Here is an 18,336-nt window from a genome sequence, read left to right on the forward strand (position 1 = left end):
TTATGCTAATTAAAATACCTTGTTTCAGCATACATTGTACATCTGCTTTACTTATTAAAGAAAAGGGCACACTAACCAGAAGTAAAGAATGTCTGTCTTAAAAATAAAAATGGAATGTCTCTCTGGAATGCCAATTCTGGTACTCTTTCTATGTAAGACTCCTTTCCCAGGTACTAAGGCCATACTGACTCACTATGGACATGCTGATCTGTTTTGTTGAAAACTTGAAGGACTATATTCCTGACATGTTTGATGTTCTTTGTTCTGACAAGACATAAAACTGTCCTGTAAACCATGCTTCTCCAGAGCAGTTCCTCAGAGTTATCTGAGACTCTGTCGTGGGGGCTGTGGACCTCAGTTTGGTGCAAATAAAATTCTTTTCTATTCCAGTGATCGTTTGCTTATTGATTATTTTTATTGACAAGAAAAATGCAAAAGGAGAGAAATGACATATTGATGTTATTGTTCCTCAAAAATGAAGTAGAGGATTTCCATGGTGGTCCAGTGGTTAGGAATCAACCTTGCCAGTGTGGGGGACAAGATTTCAATACTTGGTCCGGGAAGATAGATTCCCACGTGCCACAGGGCAACTAAACCCACGTGCCACAACTACTGAGTCCTCACTCAGGTATGATTCCTCCTGAGGCAAATGGCCCTCCAGCTGTAAGCCTGTGAAACCAACATGCTATGTGCTGCCAAAATACAGTGATGGGACAGGCATAGCCTAGGCAGTCCCATTCTAAAAGGGAAAAATAGGAGCGAAGAAAGAACAGGTCCCAGGTTAAGTGCTCAGCAATAAGAGAAGCCACCACAGTGAGACGCCCGGGCAACTAGAGAAAGCTCGTGTGCAGCAGCGAAGACCCAGAGCCACCAAATAAATAAATAAATAAACTTTTTTAATAAAAAAAAAAAAAGTAGAACGTGAGGACTTGGAAAACTCTCAGCCTATTTATGTTGGGAAAAATGAGAAGGCAAGATTGAGACAGAAGGCTAAGGGTGTGCCCAAGTGATTGTTTCTTAAGGCGACTGGTATCTATCAACCATCTCAACAGAAGTTATTCTCCAAGAGAGCCAGAAGAATGAGCCTGAAGGCAGTTCAGAGATCTTTAGGGCTGCCCGAACTCTCAGAAGCCCAGAGTACAAAGGCTTTGGAGGTGGAGCAATTTCAAAAGGGGGGGCCTCCTGTACCTACAGACCTTGGCATGCCCTGCCCAGTGTGGCCTCACATCTTAGGTTCACTGCTTGCACTTTGGCACCATGCTCTTTGGGCACACTGGGTGTGGGTTCCAGCTGGCTGGGGTAGCTGCCACTTCAAAGGTAGCAAGCTCTGGCAACACCAGCGCAGCCCTTTCTTCATCAGCAGAGTGCAAGGGCCCAGGGGCATGGCTGCCTCCACCTAGGTTTCAAAGGGCAGGGCCACTGCAGAGAGCCCTCTTTAGGGTCCAGTGGAGTGAGGGTGGGGCACTCCACTGACTCCAGACCGGCAGTCACCTGCACTTGACCTCAACCAGGAAAAGATGCCGAGTTAGGACTGCAGCCCCAGTGGGCATGGAAGACAGAGCGTACGGTTGAAGAGGATTATTCTTTAGTCTCTAAGGCTTAGTTTTGTGTGATTCGTTAGGTTTTAGACTTAATCTGGAATCTGTTCTTTCTTCGTTCCGATTTTTCCCTTTTGGAATGGGACTGTCTATCCTACGTATGTATCCATTGTATTTTGGCAGCACATAGCATGTCGGTTTCACAGGCTCATAGCTGGAGAGCAATTTGCCTCAGGAGGAATCAGACCTTGAGTCTCACTCCTGTCTTATTTTGATGATTTTGATGATATATAAATGAGACTTTGGATTTCAGATTTCATACCAAAATGAGTTAAGACTTTCGGCTGTTGGTATGCAATGAAGGTGTTTTTCATGTGAGAGGAGCATGAATTGGGAGGGGCAGGAGGGAAATGCTGTAGACTGAATATGTGTGACCTCAGACATGACATCAAAAGAGCAAACAGACAGAAATACACTTTATCAAAATTAAAAAAATGTTTGTGCATCAAAGGACACTATCAAGCAAATGAAAAGACAACCTGAAGAATGGGAGAAAGTATTTGCAAATCATATATTGGATGAAAGTCCAGTGTCCAGACTATATAAAAACTCTGACAGCTCAACTACTAAAAGACAAGTAACTCGATTTAAAAATGGGCAAATGGGGACTTCTCTGATGGTCCCGTGACTGAGACTCTGCATTCCCAAAGCAAGGGGGCCGGGTTTCAAACCCTGGTCAGGGAACAAGATCCCCTGTGCCACAACTAAGATCCAGCGCAGCCAAATAAATAAATATTTTAAGATACATAATATACATGTAAATAGAAATGGGCAAAGAACATTAAGAAAATATACAGATGGTCAACAAGCACATGGTAAGGTGCTCAGTTATCATTATTAGGGAACTGTAAGTCAAAACCACAATGAGTTGTGGTATGTGAATTATATATTTATAAAGCTATTAATAAACAAAACTTGTGGACATAAATTCCAGCCCCCCTAAACTTGTCAGCATTACCTTGGCAAGTTACTTGACCTCTCTGAACCTATCTTCCTTTGTAAATTGTAAGGGTTTTTTTCCTTCTCATTTATTCAATGTTTATACACAGTACCCTTCTCAAAGGGGAACTAAAAAGTCAAAGATATATCACAGGCTACACTTGCAACCTAAAACTATTGGTAAATGATCAAGTGGTTCCTGTTGATAGGGATAGAATAGGATAGTTATACAGGTATCTGTAGAAATCTCAGCATGGAATTAGAGAGGGAAACCAAGGGACCTTTGGAAGACCCCTGTAAATTAATGTTTGCGCAAGAAAGCTATCAGATTATCATGGAACAAAGGAGGCTTGCTTAACTATAATGCCATAAATAAAAGCCTGAGATATGCCACATGTCATTAAGTGAAAGAAAAAAATGAAGCCTGATTGTAAAGCAATTATCCTTCAGTAAAAAATTAATTAATTAAAAAAAAAATGAAGCCTGAGTTCTGCTGGTCAAGTTCAGCAAGGTAACAATCCTGAGGACCAAGGACAGAAATATGAGGGAAAGGTGACATTCCAAAGTAGGAGACCCTCATTATATGGAAGTCTGAGATGATTCAACATACTTTAGTATATGTTACCACCCTTTTGCTAATTTGAATAAGTGCTATGACAGTCCTAGTTTGACTTCATAGGGTCAGACATTCTCCTGCCCTGTAAGAAGAAGGCGCTAGTGATGTAAGCCTAACAATCTTTTCCTCCTCCCCTACTTATGTGGATTAAAAAATTGTGCCCACTTAATCCTGGGGTAGAGCCCCCTTGCCTGCCTGCTTGCATCTTTCACAAGTATCCTCTATTAATAAATCTACATCTTGCTTACCACTTTGCCTCTCATTGAATTCCTTCTGCACTGAGACACAAAGAACCTGAGCCTCAGTAAATCCAGACACCAGGTAAGTGATTCTGATTAAAAGACCGTGGGTTCAAGTCCCAATCTGAGTTTAGGCTGGGTGTGAGTCTGGGCATATAGGTTCAAGTCCAAATCAGAAGTGCATGGTTTCACTGTCAAACTCTGAAGTATTTGGGTTAATTCAGATGTGACTACAACAGTGGCTTTCAGTTTTGTCTGAGACTCTTGGTCACATCTGCACAGCTTACTGTGTACCAAATCCTATTCTGAGCATCCTATAAATATTATCTCATTGAATCTTCATAATAATCACAACATGATAGATAATATCCTTTTTCTTTTATGAATGAGAACACCAAAACCATATAGTTATATAATTTGCCCAAAGTCACAGATGCAGTAAGTAATTAGCTGAGCCAGGGTTGAACTTCAGACCATCTGGCTCTAGCATCTGTTCTCTTAACACTTTGCTCTGTTGCCTCTCAAGTAACCAAGCACAAGAAGACCGTACATCCACCACACACACACTCCTCCACTGCATCTACCTGCCTACAGAAAACTGAAATAAAAGCTTCACTGGAATACTTACCCAGAAGAATGTCCTCTAGTATTTGCTGTAAATAGCCCCTTCCCTGGTGGCACAGTAGTAAAAAATCTGCCTGCAATGCAGGAGACACAGCTTCGATCCCTGGGTCAGGAAGATCCCTTGCGCAAGGAAATGACAACCCACTCCAGGATTCTTTCCTGAGAAATCCCATGGACAGAGGAGCCTGGCGGGCTACAGTCCATGGCGTTGGAAAAGAGTCGTACTTTAAACAACAATTTGCTATAAATATTCTCTATATAATATTTTAATGCTAATATGACCCTTTAAATTGATCAGACAACAAAATAACTCGACTCCCTAATAGATAGTGGTGTACAACTTACAAAACACAAGATTGGAATAGCAAAACTCTTCCCCAGTTGGTCAGAATTTCCTTTATTCTGCTTAGCTGCTGATGAAGCAAGTAACCTTGATAACACTGAATGGGTTTTAGAAAGTTTAATGATCTTAAACAAAATAGAGCTCACTATTTGAAAATGAGGGCTCTTCTTACATGGATCAACATAATTCTGTTTTCCTGTGTAGATTTAGGAGTAGGATTGAAATAGCCTGCCCCAGTAGCTGTCGGAGTCATACTCACCCTCAGGACACAACTCAAATCCAACTTTCTCCTAAGTCTTTCCTTACCACTGAAATCAATCTTTCTCTCCCTCGGGGCTTCCCAGGAGGCTCAGTGATAAAAGAATCCACCTGCCAGTGCAGGAGAATCAAGAGATCCCTGGGTCAGGAAATCCCCTGGGTAGTAAATGGCACCCCCCTCAAGTATTCTTGCCTGGAAAATTTCATAGACAAAGGAGCCTGGTGGGCTACAGTCCATGGGGTCACAAAGAGTCAGACATGATTGAGCACATACGCACATGCAAATATTTGCTTGTTTTCCCCAGGGTAACTTATTGGTCTGGCCTCTTACTTAGACTGTAGATTGCTAAGGAAATGTCTTTTTCTCTACTTCATATCCCTCACCAGGCCTTGCATATAGGATGCACAATAACATTTAAAGAATTGGATTAAATAGAATTGATGTGCTGTGCTTAATTGCTCAGTCGTGTCTGACTCTTAGCGACCCCATGGACTGCAGCCTGCCAGGCTCTTCTGTCCATAGGGATTCTCCAGGGAGAATATGGGAATGGGTTGCCATGCCCTCCTCCAGAAATAGAATTGATAGTAATCCCTTAATAGTATTTTAGCAAAAAGGAAAAAAGACACTAAAAGAGTCTGTAAAAGACAGCTAAATTGATTAGAAGCATTTGATCTGGGAAATAAAACAGGGTAGGTCTAGGAACTCCCTGGTGGTGCAATGGTTAGGACTCGGCACTTCTCATTGTTAGAGGTCAAGTCCTGCAAGCCTCGTAGTGTGGCCAAAAAAAGCAAAAAAAAAAAACCAACCCAAAACAGTGTAGGACTAGAGACTGTCTTTTTGTTATCTTTCCTGTTGAACCATTTCAAATCAGACATATTCATTACTTTGAATTCATAGATTCAATACTTACTAAAGAAAAAAGACCCAGTTGGATAAGCTAACATCTAAATTCCTCCAGCTCTAACATTCAGACTTCAGAGCCAGGAGTGAAGGCTTCTATCCCAGAATGACAAGATAACTATTGGAAGTACCTCCTTCATCACAACCTAGTCATCATTTCTGCACAGTCCTCCTCAGTATTCTTTACAGTAACGGGGAACTTTCTTCACTGACCTGTGTATTTAAGTTTCATGACCTTTTGTTTTGAATCCATTAGAACTACTTGAGAAATAGCTGGTATGAGAATACTCTCCTCTCTGTCTTCCTGAAAGCAAGACATAAATCTCCGCTGTGAAAGGTACTGTACTGTAATAAACTTGGATTTGGCAGCTACAAGAAAAAATTGCAGAGACTACTCAGAATTTTCAGGAAATCTATAATGGAATTCTACATTGTGGAACTGTCACTTTATCCCCTGTAACAGTGTAGGGCTGTTTAAATAAGAGGGAGAAATGAGTGTGAATTATTTGTGAACTTCCATTTTCTGTGATCTCCCTGACTCTTAAATATAAAGGGTGACCATTAGTGACCCACATGACAGAAGTCTCTTTCCAAGCACCGTAGTGTCTCACGAAAAGCCCCAATTCAATTACTGTCAAGAACTGAATTGAGGGGCTTCTCTGGTGGCTCAGTGGTAAAGAATCCGTCTGCCAATGCAGGAGACACGGGTTTGATCCCTCATCGGGGAAGATCCCACATGTCTCAGAGCAACTAAGCCAGTGTGCCACAACTATTGCACCTGTGCTTTAGAGCCAGGGAGCCGCAGCCACTGAAGCCCACTCACCCGAGAGCCCGTCCACAACAAGAGAAGCCACCGCAATGAGAAGCTCAAGCACTGCAACTAGAGAAAAGCCCACCCAGCAACGAAGACCCAGTGCAGCCAAGAACAAATAAATTAAAAAAATATATATATTTTTTTAGAATAAAAGAACTGAATTGATAGATAACTAATGAGAACCTGTTGTATAGCTCAGGGAATCCCACTCAGTGCTCTGTGGTGACCTAAATGGGAAGGAAATCCAAAACAGAAGGGACATATGTATACCTACAGCTCATTCACTTTGCTGCACAGGAGAAACCAACACAACATTGTAAAGCAAATATACTCCAATAAAAATTAATTTTTAAAAAAAGAACTGAATTTTTAAAATACATATAAGGGACATTCATTAAGCTCTTCCTTCACATGAGACCAGAGTTGGGTCTTTTCTTTCAATAAACAATACGTAAGATTTTTGTTTAAATCACCACTTACATATTGAATACTCACACACAGAAGCTACTAAACAAGACTACATAGGTAATCTTTAGGCAAGGTGATCTTCTTCCCACTTTATTATTTATCTGGGGGGCAATGATGTTTTTAACCTGGATAAAGATACAATAATTAAAGCATAATATATGTTTTTTGCAAGTTCTAATAGATGGAGTGAAATAAAAACTTATCCAAATCCTATTCTTTCTTGTGGAAACAGTCTCCCCGAATATGATCAGAATTTTGCTGGGGCTTGATTGTTGCTGCCCTTGAAAGGACAAAACTTCCTCGTCCTCCAGAAACCTGTGCAGAGCTCAAACTGAAATCTGCTATAGCTTCCTTTTCTCAGCCAGCGAGAACAATTGGCCTTCTTCCGAGGTTCCTTTTAAACAAGAAACTACATTCGCATCCCTTAACCAGGGTGGGGGAACCGTCAAGTTTCAAGAAAGCCTCTGGACTGAGGACACGGGCAGTTAGCCTTGTAAATTTAAAAGGAATTGATCACGTTTACCAAAACAAGTGGCAACTAACCCTCCAAGGTCGGCCCGCGGGAGCAAGAGAAAGTGAGGAAAAGATAAGCCTGGAGGCGCACCCACAACTAGGAAGCTTAGCTCTTGGCTAGGTTTTGTCCCTCCCAGATTCTTGAGCTGGCGAGCAGTCGCTCCGCACTGCAGCCTGAGCCAATTGCAAAAGACCTAGCCAAGCCCAGCCCAGCGGAAGGAAGGGTTTCGGAGCTGTTTGTTTTTCTGCGATAAGGGAGCCCTTACTTCTTCTCGCTTTTATTCTCGCCAGTCTTTGACGGAACAATCTCCCGGAAGCAATTTAGAGTGACTGGTAAAACGAAATATACCCAAAGCTCGGAGCAACAAAAAAGGATGAACTTCTTTCTGGCCAGCTTCCTGCTTCTGCCCTTTCTGCTCGTCTGCATCGTAGAGTCTCTCCTGAAGCTTTTCATTCCTAAGAAGAGAAAATCAGTCACCGGAGAGATCGTCCTGATTACTGGAGCTGGACACGGAATTGGCAAGCAGACTGCCTACGAATTTGCCAAACTTAAGTGCAAGCTGGTCCTGTGGGATATAAATAAGGTAATAGTGCTTACTGTGTTTTACTTTCTAGTACCTTTCATCTGTGTTGCATTTTGCTGGCAACAGCCCCTTACAGCATCTCTGTTAAGTAGGTAGGAAAAAAATTACTAGTATTGCCATTTTATAGAAGGGGGGAAAAACATGCATTAATTAATGTGTTGATGTTCACATGATAAGCGAACCTAGAGGATGTAAGATTTCCAGTTACTGCTTATCACTAATTTGACATTGTAAATTTATCTTCAGTTCAGTTCAGTCGCTCAGTCGTGTCCAACTCGTTGAACCTGATTTCACTAATCCCTCTGGCTTTTATTTTTTGACTGCTGGGCAGCATGTGGGATCTTCCTCAACCAGAGATCGAACCTGTGCCCCAACCAGGGATCAAACCTGTGCCCTCTACATTGGGAGGGTGGAGCCTTAACTATTGGACCACCCGGGAAGTCCCTGATCCCTCTTACCTTATCCTGTAGGAAAAGTCATAGTTTTAGCTAGTGTGTTAAAAAAGAGATTTGCACCTATTAAGAGAAAAATCTTACAGCTACTGAGATAAATATGTTTAAAAGATACCCAACAGAAAGCAACATTACTCTGTCATAGTAATTTCCAAGAGAAATTTTTAACTCACCTTTGAGTTAAAAACAATGAAGAAAAAAAAAACTTTCAATGTAATTCCCAGAATAGGTGTACCCTAAAGAAGGGAGATGGACTTAGACTCATACCTTTTATTATTTGACCAGTGTTGGATGGACAAAGGGGTTTAGGGGAGCCACACGATGCCAAGAAACACCATCCCTTATACAACATCCAATGCTGTAAACAAGAATTCAGGGGGCTGAGGTTGGCTGAGAGCTAACCTGGCTTCCCTGGTGACTCAGAGGGAAAGAATCCACCTGAAATGCAGCAGCCACAGGAGATGTGGGTTCAGTCCCTGAGTGGGGGATATCCCTTGGAGGAGGGCATGGCAACCCACCCCAATATTCTTGCCTAGAGAATTCCATGGACAGAACAGCCTGGCAGGCTACAGTTTATAGGGTCGAAAAGAGTCTGACACACTGAAGCAGCTTAATACACAGGCACAAGAGCTATCCAGTGAGTGGGTGATTGAGATGCCGTCAACAGAGACCATTCACTGTCTGTTGCCCAGGTGTGAAGAGCACAGTGGCAAACAAGAGATAGAGTCCCCTGCTCTCAATCTCGTAGGGAAATAAGCATAAATAATTACATGTCAGTGAAAGGTGGAAACTAGGCCCAACCTCCTCTGGACGTGGTCACAGCAGTAAGTGGCAGGCAGAGTGGTGTGGTCAGATGAACTCCACACTTCATGGCTAACTTACTCAGCATCATGGGTAGCTTCTTAGAGCCTTAGGTTCCTTTACTGCAAAACCAATATGATGAGCATCCTTTCCTTAGAGGGATGGGAAATAAATAATGCATGCAAAGCATGTAGTGTAGTGTCTGCCACATGGTAAGCACACTAAGTGTTAGTTATGATTATTCCTTCACAAAACTTAGTTTAAGCTAAAGTTCAAAAATGTATAAGTTTGGTTATGCATCTAGATTTGTGACTCCCAGAGCCTGGTGCTAGTTTGTACAAACTTTTTTCTGATCTGGAGTGAAGCACATTTGGTGGTGGTGGTTTAGTCGCTAAGTCGTGTCCGACTCTTGCGACCCCATGGACTGTAGCCTGCCAGGCTCCTCTGTCCATGGGATTCTACAGGCAAGAATACTGGAGTAGGTTGCCATTTCCTTCTCCATCACTCAACAAATATTTATTGAGCACCTACTATATGCCAGACTCTGTTCTAATGCAGAACTGATGATACAGCAGTTAGGAAAACATTATGAGCTAGGGACAATAAACAGTATATAATAAAATGTGTAATTGTTGGATGTTGTTAAGTATAATTGAAAAATAAAACATGAAAGAGGATAGGGACTCTGCCTGTACTGTGGGGGTGGCAGAGGTGGGAGTGTTGATCTTACTCAGAAGGCCTCACCTAGATGGAGGCAGTTGAGTCAAAGTCAGATGAGGTTGAGAGTACAGTGTGTCCCTGGCTTATCTCTGCCGAGAGGGATCCACAAAGGCAAAGCCTGGCACAGTAGGGAGAGAAGTGAAAGAAAGCTCTGTGCTACTGTTGTTTGGGTGCAATAGTAAATATTAGTCACCAGCCACTTGTGGCTGGTGAGTGTTTGAAATGTGACTTGGTGGAATTAGGATGTATTTTAGGTATGAATGTCTTCCCTGGTGGCTCAGATGGTAAAGAATCTGCCTGTAATACAGGAGACTAGGGTTTAATCACTGGGTTGGGAAGATCCCCTGGAGAAGGAAATGGCAACCCACTTCAGTATTCTTGCCTGAAGAAGCCCATGGACAGAGGAGCCTGGTGGGCTGTAATCTATGCGGTCGCAGAGTCGGACACGACTGAGCAACTTTCACTTCACTTCAGGTAAGAGATAATGCCAGCTTGTCAGACCAGCTGGTAGTAGCAGACGTGGTCAGAAAATTAAGGATAATATAGGGAGCGTGTATTATGTTAAATTCATTTAATTTAAATAATTTATCTTTTACTTTGAGATGATGTTCTTCCTACTCTTGGGTGGATTATATATATAGATATAAATCTAGTATTCAGTTGCTCAGTCATGTCCAACTCTTTGCAACCCCATGGACTGAAGCACACCAAGCTTCCCTATCCTTCTCCATCTCCAGGGGCTTGCTTGTACTCACATCCATTGAGTCGATGATGCCATCCAACCATCTCGTACTCTGTCGTCCCCTTCTATCTATATATATCTATTTATTTAATGAAATTACAGTGATAGTAAATATAAATAGCTGCTGTGTTAGTTTTTAATGTCCTTAATTGGCTAAATAAAAGTTTGGCAATCCTAGTTCAGTATATTCACCCGTCTACTTTTCATGGAGCTTACAGATTTTAAGATTACGAAAGTCTGAGAACCACTAAACCTGACTGGGGAAGGAGAATAGGTGAAAATTTCAAGCAGGCCAGGCAGCAGAACCTGGAGAGGTAAAGCTCTGGACTGGTAGATCTGTGGAGAATGAGAAAGAATCTGAAGGAGAGTTTTAAGATTGTTTTATGACCCAATTGAAAGGGTAGGGAAGGGCCATATCAAATTCTTCTCACCTAGGGAACAAAGATTGTTCCCAAAGGGCAGTTTCAAGAGTTAACTCAAGTGGCAAGGATAACAGTCTCCAATTCTCCAACAATCTCCAACAATATCCATCTCAGAATGTGAGGGACATAGTCTTCATATTCATCATGAAGTCAACAAAAGAATTTGAATTTAGGGAGGGATTGAGAATGTCTTCTCCTTTTTTACTCTACTGAGGCTAATGCCATGAATGATTCATTCTGTTTTATGCAGATAATCCCATATTTCTTTTTTTCTTTTGACTGCACTGCACACAAGTGGGATCTTAGTTCCCCAACCAGGGATCCAACCTGCGCTGCCTTCATTGGAAGGTGAAGAGTTTTAGCTAGACTACCAGGGAAGTCCCAATCCATTATTTCCTGACCATTCTCACCCCCATATTTGATTAGGTAAGCTTGGAAAGATACATTTACAAAAAGGAGTGAGCACATAGTATATATTTGACAGCGTATTAAAAAGCAGAGACATCACTTTACCGACAAAGATTCATATAGTCAAAGCTATAGTTTTTCCAGTAGTCATATATCAGATGGGAAAGTTGGGACTGTAAAGAAGGTTGAGCACTGAAAAATTGAAACTTTTGAACTGTGGTCCTGGAGAAGACTCTTGAGAGTCCCTTGGACAGCAATGAGATCAAACCAGTCAATCCTAAAGGAAATCAAACCTGACTATTCATTGGAAGGACTGATGCTGAAGCTGAAGCTCCAGTACTTTGGCCACCTGATGCTAAGAGCCAACACATTGGAAAAGACCCTGATACTGGGAAAAATTGAGACCAGGAGAAGAGGGCAACAGAAGATGAAATGGTTGGATGGCATCACCAACTCAGTGGTCATGGGTTTGAGCAAACTCCGGGAGATAGTGAAGGACAAGGAAGCCTGGCATGCTGCAGTTGATGGGGTTGCAAAGAGCCTCACACATGACTTTCCAAATCTTTATTGCAAAGATTTTTTATTGAATGATGAAGTGGATTAATGAAGAATTGGAAAATAGTATTAGAAAGAATTAGAAAAACATGGTTAGTAATCTAGGTAATGGGCAGACGGTTTTAGTAGTGGGGATAGAGGGCAAAGAGTGATTCATGAAGACTAAAGAGCCCAGGATCTAAATTTGAGAACTGAATTCAATACATTAGGGGGAAAAAGGTTACCAAGGGAAATCCTGAATAATGATGAGGAGTTTCACTGTGCTGAGAAAAATGTTAAGGGAGGCATGCATTCTTTCTGCAAGTCTGCTTATCTTTTATTTTTTTCTATGTGGGATCTTAGTTTCCCGATCAGGGATTGAACCTGACCCTCCTGCGGTAGAAGCACTGACTCTTAACCACTGGGCTGCCAGCAAAGTCCCAATATTTTTTTGATTTTTTCTTTTTTTGGTCTTTAAGTTTTTATTTCTAACTCTAGATTATTCTACATGCTGTACAATTATGACTTTGTATGAATCTTCTAAAATTTATTTCTCTATTCACATAGTGATGAATATTTAGAGTTGTTTTCATTTTTTTCTGATTACTATGCAGATAATGCTACACTGCAAACTATTGTTCATGTCTTCCTGCATATAATCCCACAAGAATGTGATGCAAAGATCAGTCCCAACTATCAAAAGAAGTTCACGTCAGTTATTCAGTTAAATACTCAGCTGATATTAATGATTTACTATTAGGGCTTCCCACATGGCTCAGTGGTAGAGAATCCTCCTGCCAATGCAGGAGATGCAGGAGATTTGGGTTTGATCCCTGGGTCAGGAAGATCCCCTGGAGTAGCAAATAGCAACCCACTCCAGTATTCTTGCTGGGAAATCCCATGGACAGAGGAGCCTGGCAGGCTACAGTCCATGGGATCACAAAGAGTCAGACACAACTTAGTGACTGAGCATGCAATGAACTTGGACACTGTCTAAAATTTTTTTCTGGAGGAATTCAGAACTTGAATTTGTTGCATAGTTCAGAAGGGGTGGAAAGGAGACCTAGGCCCTAAGAGAGGAAGACCAAGGAAATTCAGGAAAAGTGAGGCTGCTCATGTAAAGGAAGGACCTCTTTGCCTCTATACACTCTGTCCACTGACAGAGAAAGCCAACCAGTAATGAGCAAATCTCTGAAAATAAAATAAATGGTAAATGGATTTTATTATAAAATTTGCTCCAAATAAGGCCTGAATCTCATAAAGGTAAGACCCCCACCACCACCAAAACCAGTCAACATGCCTTTTATCTTTTTTTTTAATTGTGGTAAAATATATATAACGTAAATTTTTTCATTTTAGCGATTTTTAAGTACAGTATCATTAAGTATTAATACATTCATAAATGTCAAGCAATGATCTCTATTTTCCATCTCTAGAACTTTTGCATCATCCCAAATGGTAACTCTACCTTTAAACAAATTCTCCCCACTTCTCTCTCCCCTAGCCCCTGGTAGCCACCATTCTACTTTCTATTTCTGTGAATTTGACTCCTCTAGGTAGCTTAGATAACTTGAATTATATAATATTTGGCCATTTGTATCTGGCTTATTTCCCTTAGCTTAATATCCTCAAGATTCAACCATTTTGTAGAATGTGTCAAAATTTTATTCCTTTGGAAGGCTAAATAGTATTGCATCATATGTATATTCCACATTAATAAAATATACTTTTCAGAAAAGTGTTAAAAGCTGTCTGTTAGATACAGGAAAGTAACCTAAGGGTTGCTGTTTAGTTGCTAAGTCCTATCCAGCAAGAATACTGGAGTGGGTTACCATTTCCTTCTCCAGGAGATCTTCCCCACCCAGGGATTAAACTCACATCTCCTGCATTGGCAGAAGGAATCTTTACCACTGAGCCATTTGGGACGCCCAACATAAGGGTTATATGAGATATTTTTTTGTTTTTGCTTGTTATTTTTTTCTTTTGGCTGTGCTGCTTGGTTTGTAAATCTTAGTTCCTGGCCCAGGAATTGAACCCGGACCCTGGCAGTGAAAGCGCCAAGTTTTGACCGCTGGGCTGCCAGGAAATTCCTCCTGAGCTATCTTGATGTCTCTTGGGGAGTAAGTGCTCCAAAGCACAGTATACTATTGAATACAATTTGTGTGGGAGATTTCGGCAAAGGGAAAACACCCTGTTACCTTTAACCGCCCCAATAAGTTCACTGCACAAACTGCTACTTCTTTCCATAGCTGTCCAAATTTGGTTTTACTGCAAAAGCAATTGCTGTTTCCAAGCAAATTTGCACACAGGTGTTCTGTTTACCCATTCGCCCCATGGAAAAATGTAGTAAATTCTGTTATGCTATTTATTGCAGGTCAGTGTAGTGTTACTACATTTACTGCGAGTCAGTGTAGTGAGCCTGTTCACTTGTGTACTAGCTGAAAATAGTCTGGGCATACAGGATACACAGACTAAACCTCTCCCCAAGGTGTCTTTTGAGACGTTCATAGAAAAGTTAAACAGTGGATCAAGAGCAAGCCAACAAACAAGCAAAAACAAAGACACGGACTTCCCTAGTGGTCCAGTGGTTAAGACCCTGCCGTTCCAGTGTGGGGGTCACAGGTTCCATTTCTGGTCAGGGAACTAGGATCCTAGTTCACTTAGTTGCGCTTAGTTGCTTCTTTTGGTGAGGCAAAAAACAGAACCCTACGATTTGATCCTGAATTTAAGGTGGCTCAAAAGCAATGCCCCCAATTGAGATCATCACTGCTTGTCTCAAGTCTGCTCTCTTCTTGTGATCGCCAGCTGACATGTAGCCAAGGACCAAAACTGAAAATTAAGTGCATCAGCCTTGGTCCCCTCCCATCTTTTTCATCCAGTCACCAAATCCTGATGTTTTTGCCTCCTGGAGATACATTTTAAAGATTATTTTCTTCTCTACACCCTTTCAACTGGAACCACAATTCAAACTTGTATCATCTGTTCTGAAACTGCCAACTAACTTTTCTCTCTTCCTTCAGTGTTGACCCCTAAAATCTGTCCTCTGTACATTTTTTTTTAAACAAGTTTATTTGGCTGTGTCGTGTCTCCATTGCAGCACGTGGGATCTTTGTTGCATCACGGGGGATCTTTTGTTGTGGCTCACGGACACAGGTTCAGTAGTTGCGACAGGTGTGTGTAGTTGCTTCTCCGCATGTGGGATCTTCATTCCCCAACCAGGAATTGAACTCCTGTCCCCTGCATTGCAAGGCTGATTCTTAACCACTGGACCACCAGGGAGGTCCCTGTCCTCCATACATTAGAAAGAGTAATCAATAGAATACACAAATTCGATTCTGTAATTTAATCAGTGGTTCTACACTAACTTTTTGAATAAAATGTAATATATCTATTGCCCTTTAATCTGGGCTCTTGCTGGCCTTGAACATTATGACCCAACAACAACAATCTGCTACTGCTTATCTTGTAGGACCTTTCTCCTGGCATGCCTGTGCTTACACTGCTGGCATGCCCTTTCCCCTCTTTTTACCTGCCTGCTCTCCTCACCAGCTCAGGGGCCTCTTCTAGAATTACATTGCACACTCCTCCTTATTTCCATAACTCTCTTTATATTATTATACTTAACACAATAAATTAGTTTGAACCATATGAAACTGCCAATACTCAGTCCCTTATTCCAAAGCAGTAGCAATTTCATATGGTCCTACCTAAATGTTAGGGCTTTCCTGGTGGCTCAGACTGTAAAGAATCCACTTGCAATGCAGTCCATGGGGTCACAACGTGTAGGACACGACTGAAGTGACTTAGCATGCACATGGAATACACACATACATAGAGTCACAGAGTATGACAACACTGTAAAGCAACTATACTCCAGTAAAAATTAATTTTAAAAAAGTATGTGAAATTCATGAATACACACTCAGTATTTTAAGACTTTTGTCTTCTTTTACAAGCTTGCTTTCAATTCAGTTCCAAATAAGAGAAACTAGTTGTAGTACAGAGAGTGAAGTGTGCCTATACCCCTGTCAAAAATACATCAGTTAAATTCTTGTCCAGTCCTAGACCAGAGAATCTGAATACCCTTAGCTATTTTCAGCTGTGTGTATAATCTGCTCATGTCATTTATCTTGCTCTTCTTGCCCTTCGTTGCTTTTTGCAGCATGGACTTGAGGAAACAGCCGTTGAATGCAAGAGACTGGGTGCAAAGGCTCATACCTTTGTGGTAGACTGCAGTAACCGAGAAGATATTTACAGCTCTGCGAAGAAGGTAAACTTTTAAGTTTGGTTCCAATCGTATCATGCCAGAACTGGGGAGGATTTGGGAGATGACCGAGTTATGATGTAGGCAAAGTAAACAGAAGTTTTGTGGTTCCTCCAAGGTTGCCCAGCTAGCCAGTGGCAGACCCCAAACCTGGAACTGAGGCTCCCAGACTGGAGTGTGTTCTGGAGTTTTCCAGGGAACTTGGTAAAAATAAATATGCACCCTGGGGACTTCCCTGGTGGCCCAGTGGTTGAGAATCTGCCTTGCAGTGCAGGGGACACGGGTTAGATCCTTGATTGGGGAACAAAGAGCCCACATGTCATGAGGCACCTAATCCAGGGCGCTGCTACTACTGAGCTGTGGAGTCTGGAGCCGGCAGGCAACAAGAGAGAAGTCTGCGTGCCACAACCAAGGCCCAACGCAGCCAAATTGATAAGTATTTTTAAAAAAAATGTACCCTAGAGGTTTTCTTGTAGTTGGCCAAGGGCTGAACTCAGGAATCTGCATGTTTGGCACCCTACACACCTATACTTTGCCCATCTGATTCTGCTGCAGGTGAATCTTTGATGACCTGCAAAATCACTGACAGGATCTTCTGAAGCCCAGTCAAAAGAACTGGGTTAGTAAATTAGGATAAACCAAACTGTCTATCAGGCTTTGATCATATGTAAATCTACAAAAAGCTGTGACAAACCTAGACAGCATATTAAAAAGCAGAAACATCACTTTGCCAACATAGTCAGAGCTATGGTTTTTCCAGTAGTCATGTACAGGTGTGAGAGTTAGACCATAAAGAAGGCTGAGTGCCAAAGAATTGATGCTTTCGAGCTGTGGTGCTGGAGAAGACTCTTGAGAGTCCCTTGGACTACAAGGAGATCAAACCAGTCAATCCTAAAGGAAATCAACCCTGAATATTCATTGGAAGGACTGACTCTGAAGCTGAAGCTCCAATACTTTGGCCACCAGATGCAAAGAGCCGACTCATTTGAAAAGACTCTGATGCTGGAAAAGATTGAGGGCAGAAGATGAAGGGGGCAACAGAGCACAAGATGGTTGGATGGCATCACCAACTCCATGGTCATGCTGCTGCTGCTAAGTCACTGGTCATGAGTTTCAGCAAACTCCAGGAGATACTGAAGGACGGGGAAGTCTGGCGTGCTGCAGTCCTTGGGGGTTGCAGAGTCGGACATGACTTAGTGACTGAACAACAACAACAAACCTTTTTCTAGAAAGCGTTATTTTCCTCTTCTATATACAACCAAGATGTGCTATATACATTAGGGTTTTACGCTGAATGCATTTATGCACATCCTTGTTAACTAATTACTGTAATGGTAGAAAGGTCATTTGAACCTGGGAAAATTCTTAAAAATACACATTCCTGGACCTCACCTCTAGATACTCTGATTCAGTACAGTATGAAGATTCCAATTCTACTAGACTTCAGAATCTCTTTGTTTAGGAAATGTTAGGTTTGGGAACCTTTTTAACTTCTCTTTTCATTTTTTTATTGGCCGCATTGCACGGCATGTGGGATCTTAGTTTCCCAACCAGGGATCAAACCTGTGCTCCCTGCATTGAAAGCTAGGAGTCTTAGCCACTGGACTGCCAGGGAAGTCCCAGCTTCTATTTTTAGATTTTAATTTTTAATTTCATACTGATGCCTTTTTATTATTAGTGATGCCTGAGCTAAGTCAAAAGAATAAATAGAAATTACCCAGGCAAGTGATGGGAAATGACTTTCCCAGAAAGAGGTACAGTGAGAGCAAGGCCTGTAGGTAACAAATACCTGCATTCAACAATGACTGTTTTACTTAAGGTAACAGTGATTCTCCTTCATACAGATGAGTGCGCTTTCAGTTAATAGTAACTATGCAACTTTGAGCAAGTTGCTTAGCCTCTCTGTGCCTTTTTTCTTCATCATACCCTTTAAATGGATGTGTTTATTATACTGAAGTTTGTTATATAAAAGTTTTTTTAAAAATCCACAAACCTACAGTTTAAATATATAAGGTCTTTTTTTTCCTCTGCCTAACTTTTCTCAATTACAACCTAGGGATTGCAGCAGTACCTACTTCATAGGGTTGTTATGAGGA

At 41.6% G+C, this 18,336-nt stretch overlaps 1 protein-coding gene across 3 annotated transcripts in view; it reads left to right on the forward strand.

Moving 5' to 3' along the window:
• Positions 1–7,602: 7,602 nt before the first annotated feature.
• Positions 7,603–18,336, forward strand: part of HSD17B11 (hydroxysteroid 17-beta dehydrogenase 11) — a 39,430-nt gene continuing 28,696 nt past the window's right edge. For 2 of the 3 annotated variants that reach the window (XM_081580811.1, XM_081580822.1), the window contains exons 1-2: positions 7,603–7,897; positions 16,139–16,246. In XM_081580811.1, coding sequence (XP_081436937.1) covers positions 7,688–7,897; positions 16,139–16,246 — 318 coding nt within the window. In that variant the 5' untranslated portion in view covers positions 7,603–7,687. The remainder of the gene's footprint in view (positions 7,898–16,138; positions 16,247–18,336) is intronic. The other variant, XM_081580832.1, reaches the window with a different exon arrangement.

This window comes from Giraffa tippelskirchi, chromosome 1 (genome assembly GCF_054371585.1).
Source record: "Giraffa tippelskirchi isolate mGirTip1 chromosome 1, T2T-mGirTip1v1.2.pri, whole genome shotgun sequence".
NCBI classification, from domain to species: domain Eukaryota; kingdom Metazoa; phylum Chordata; class Mammalia; order Artiodactyla; family Giraffidae; genus Giraffa; species Giraffa tippelskirchi.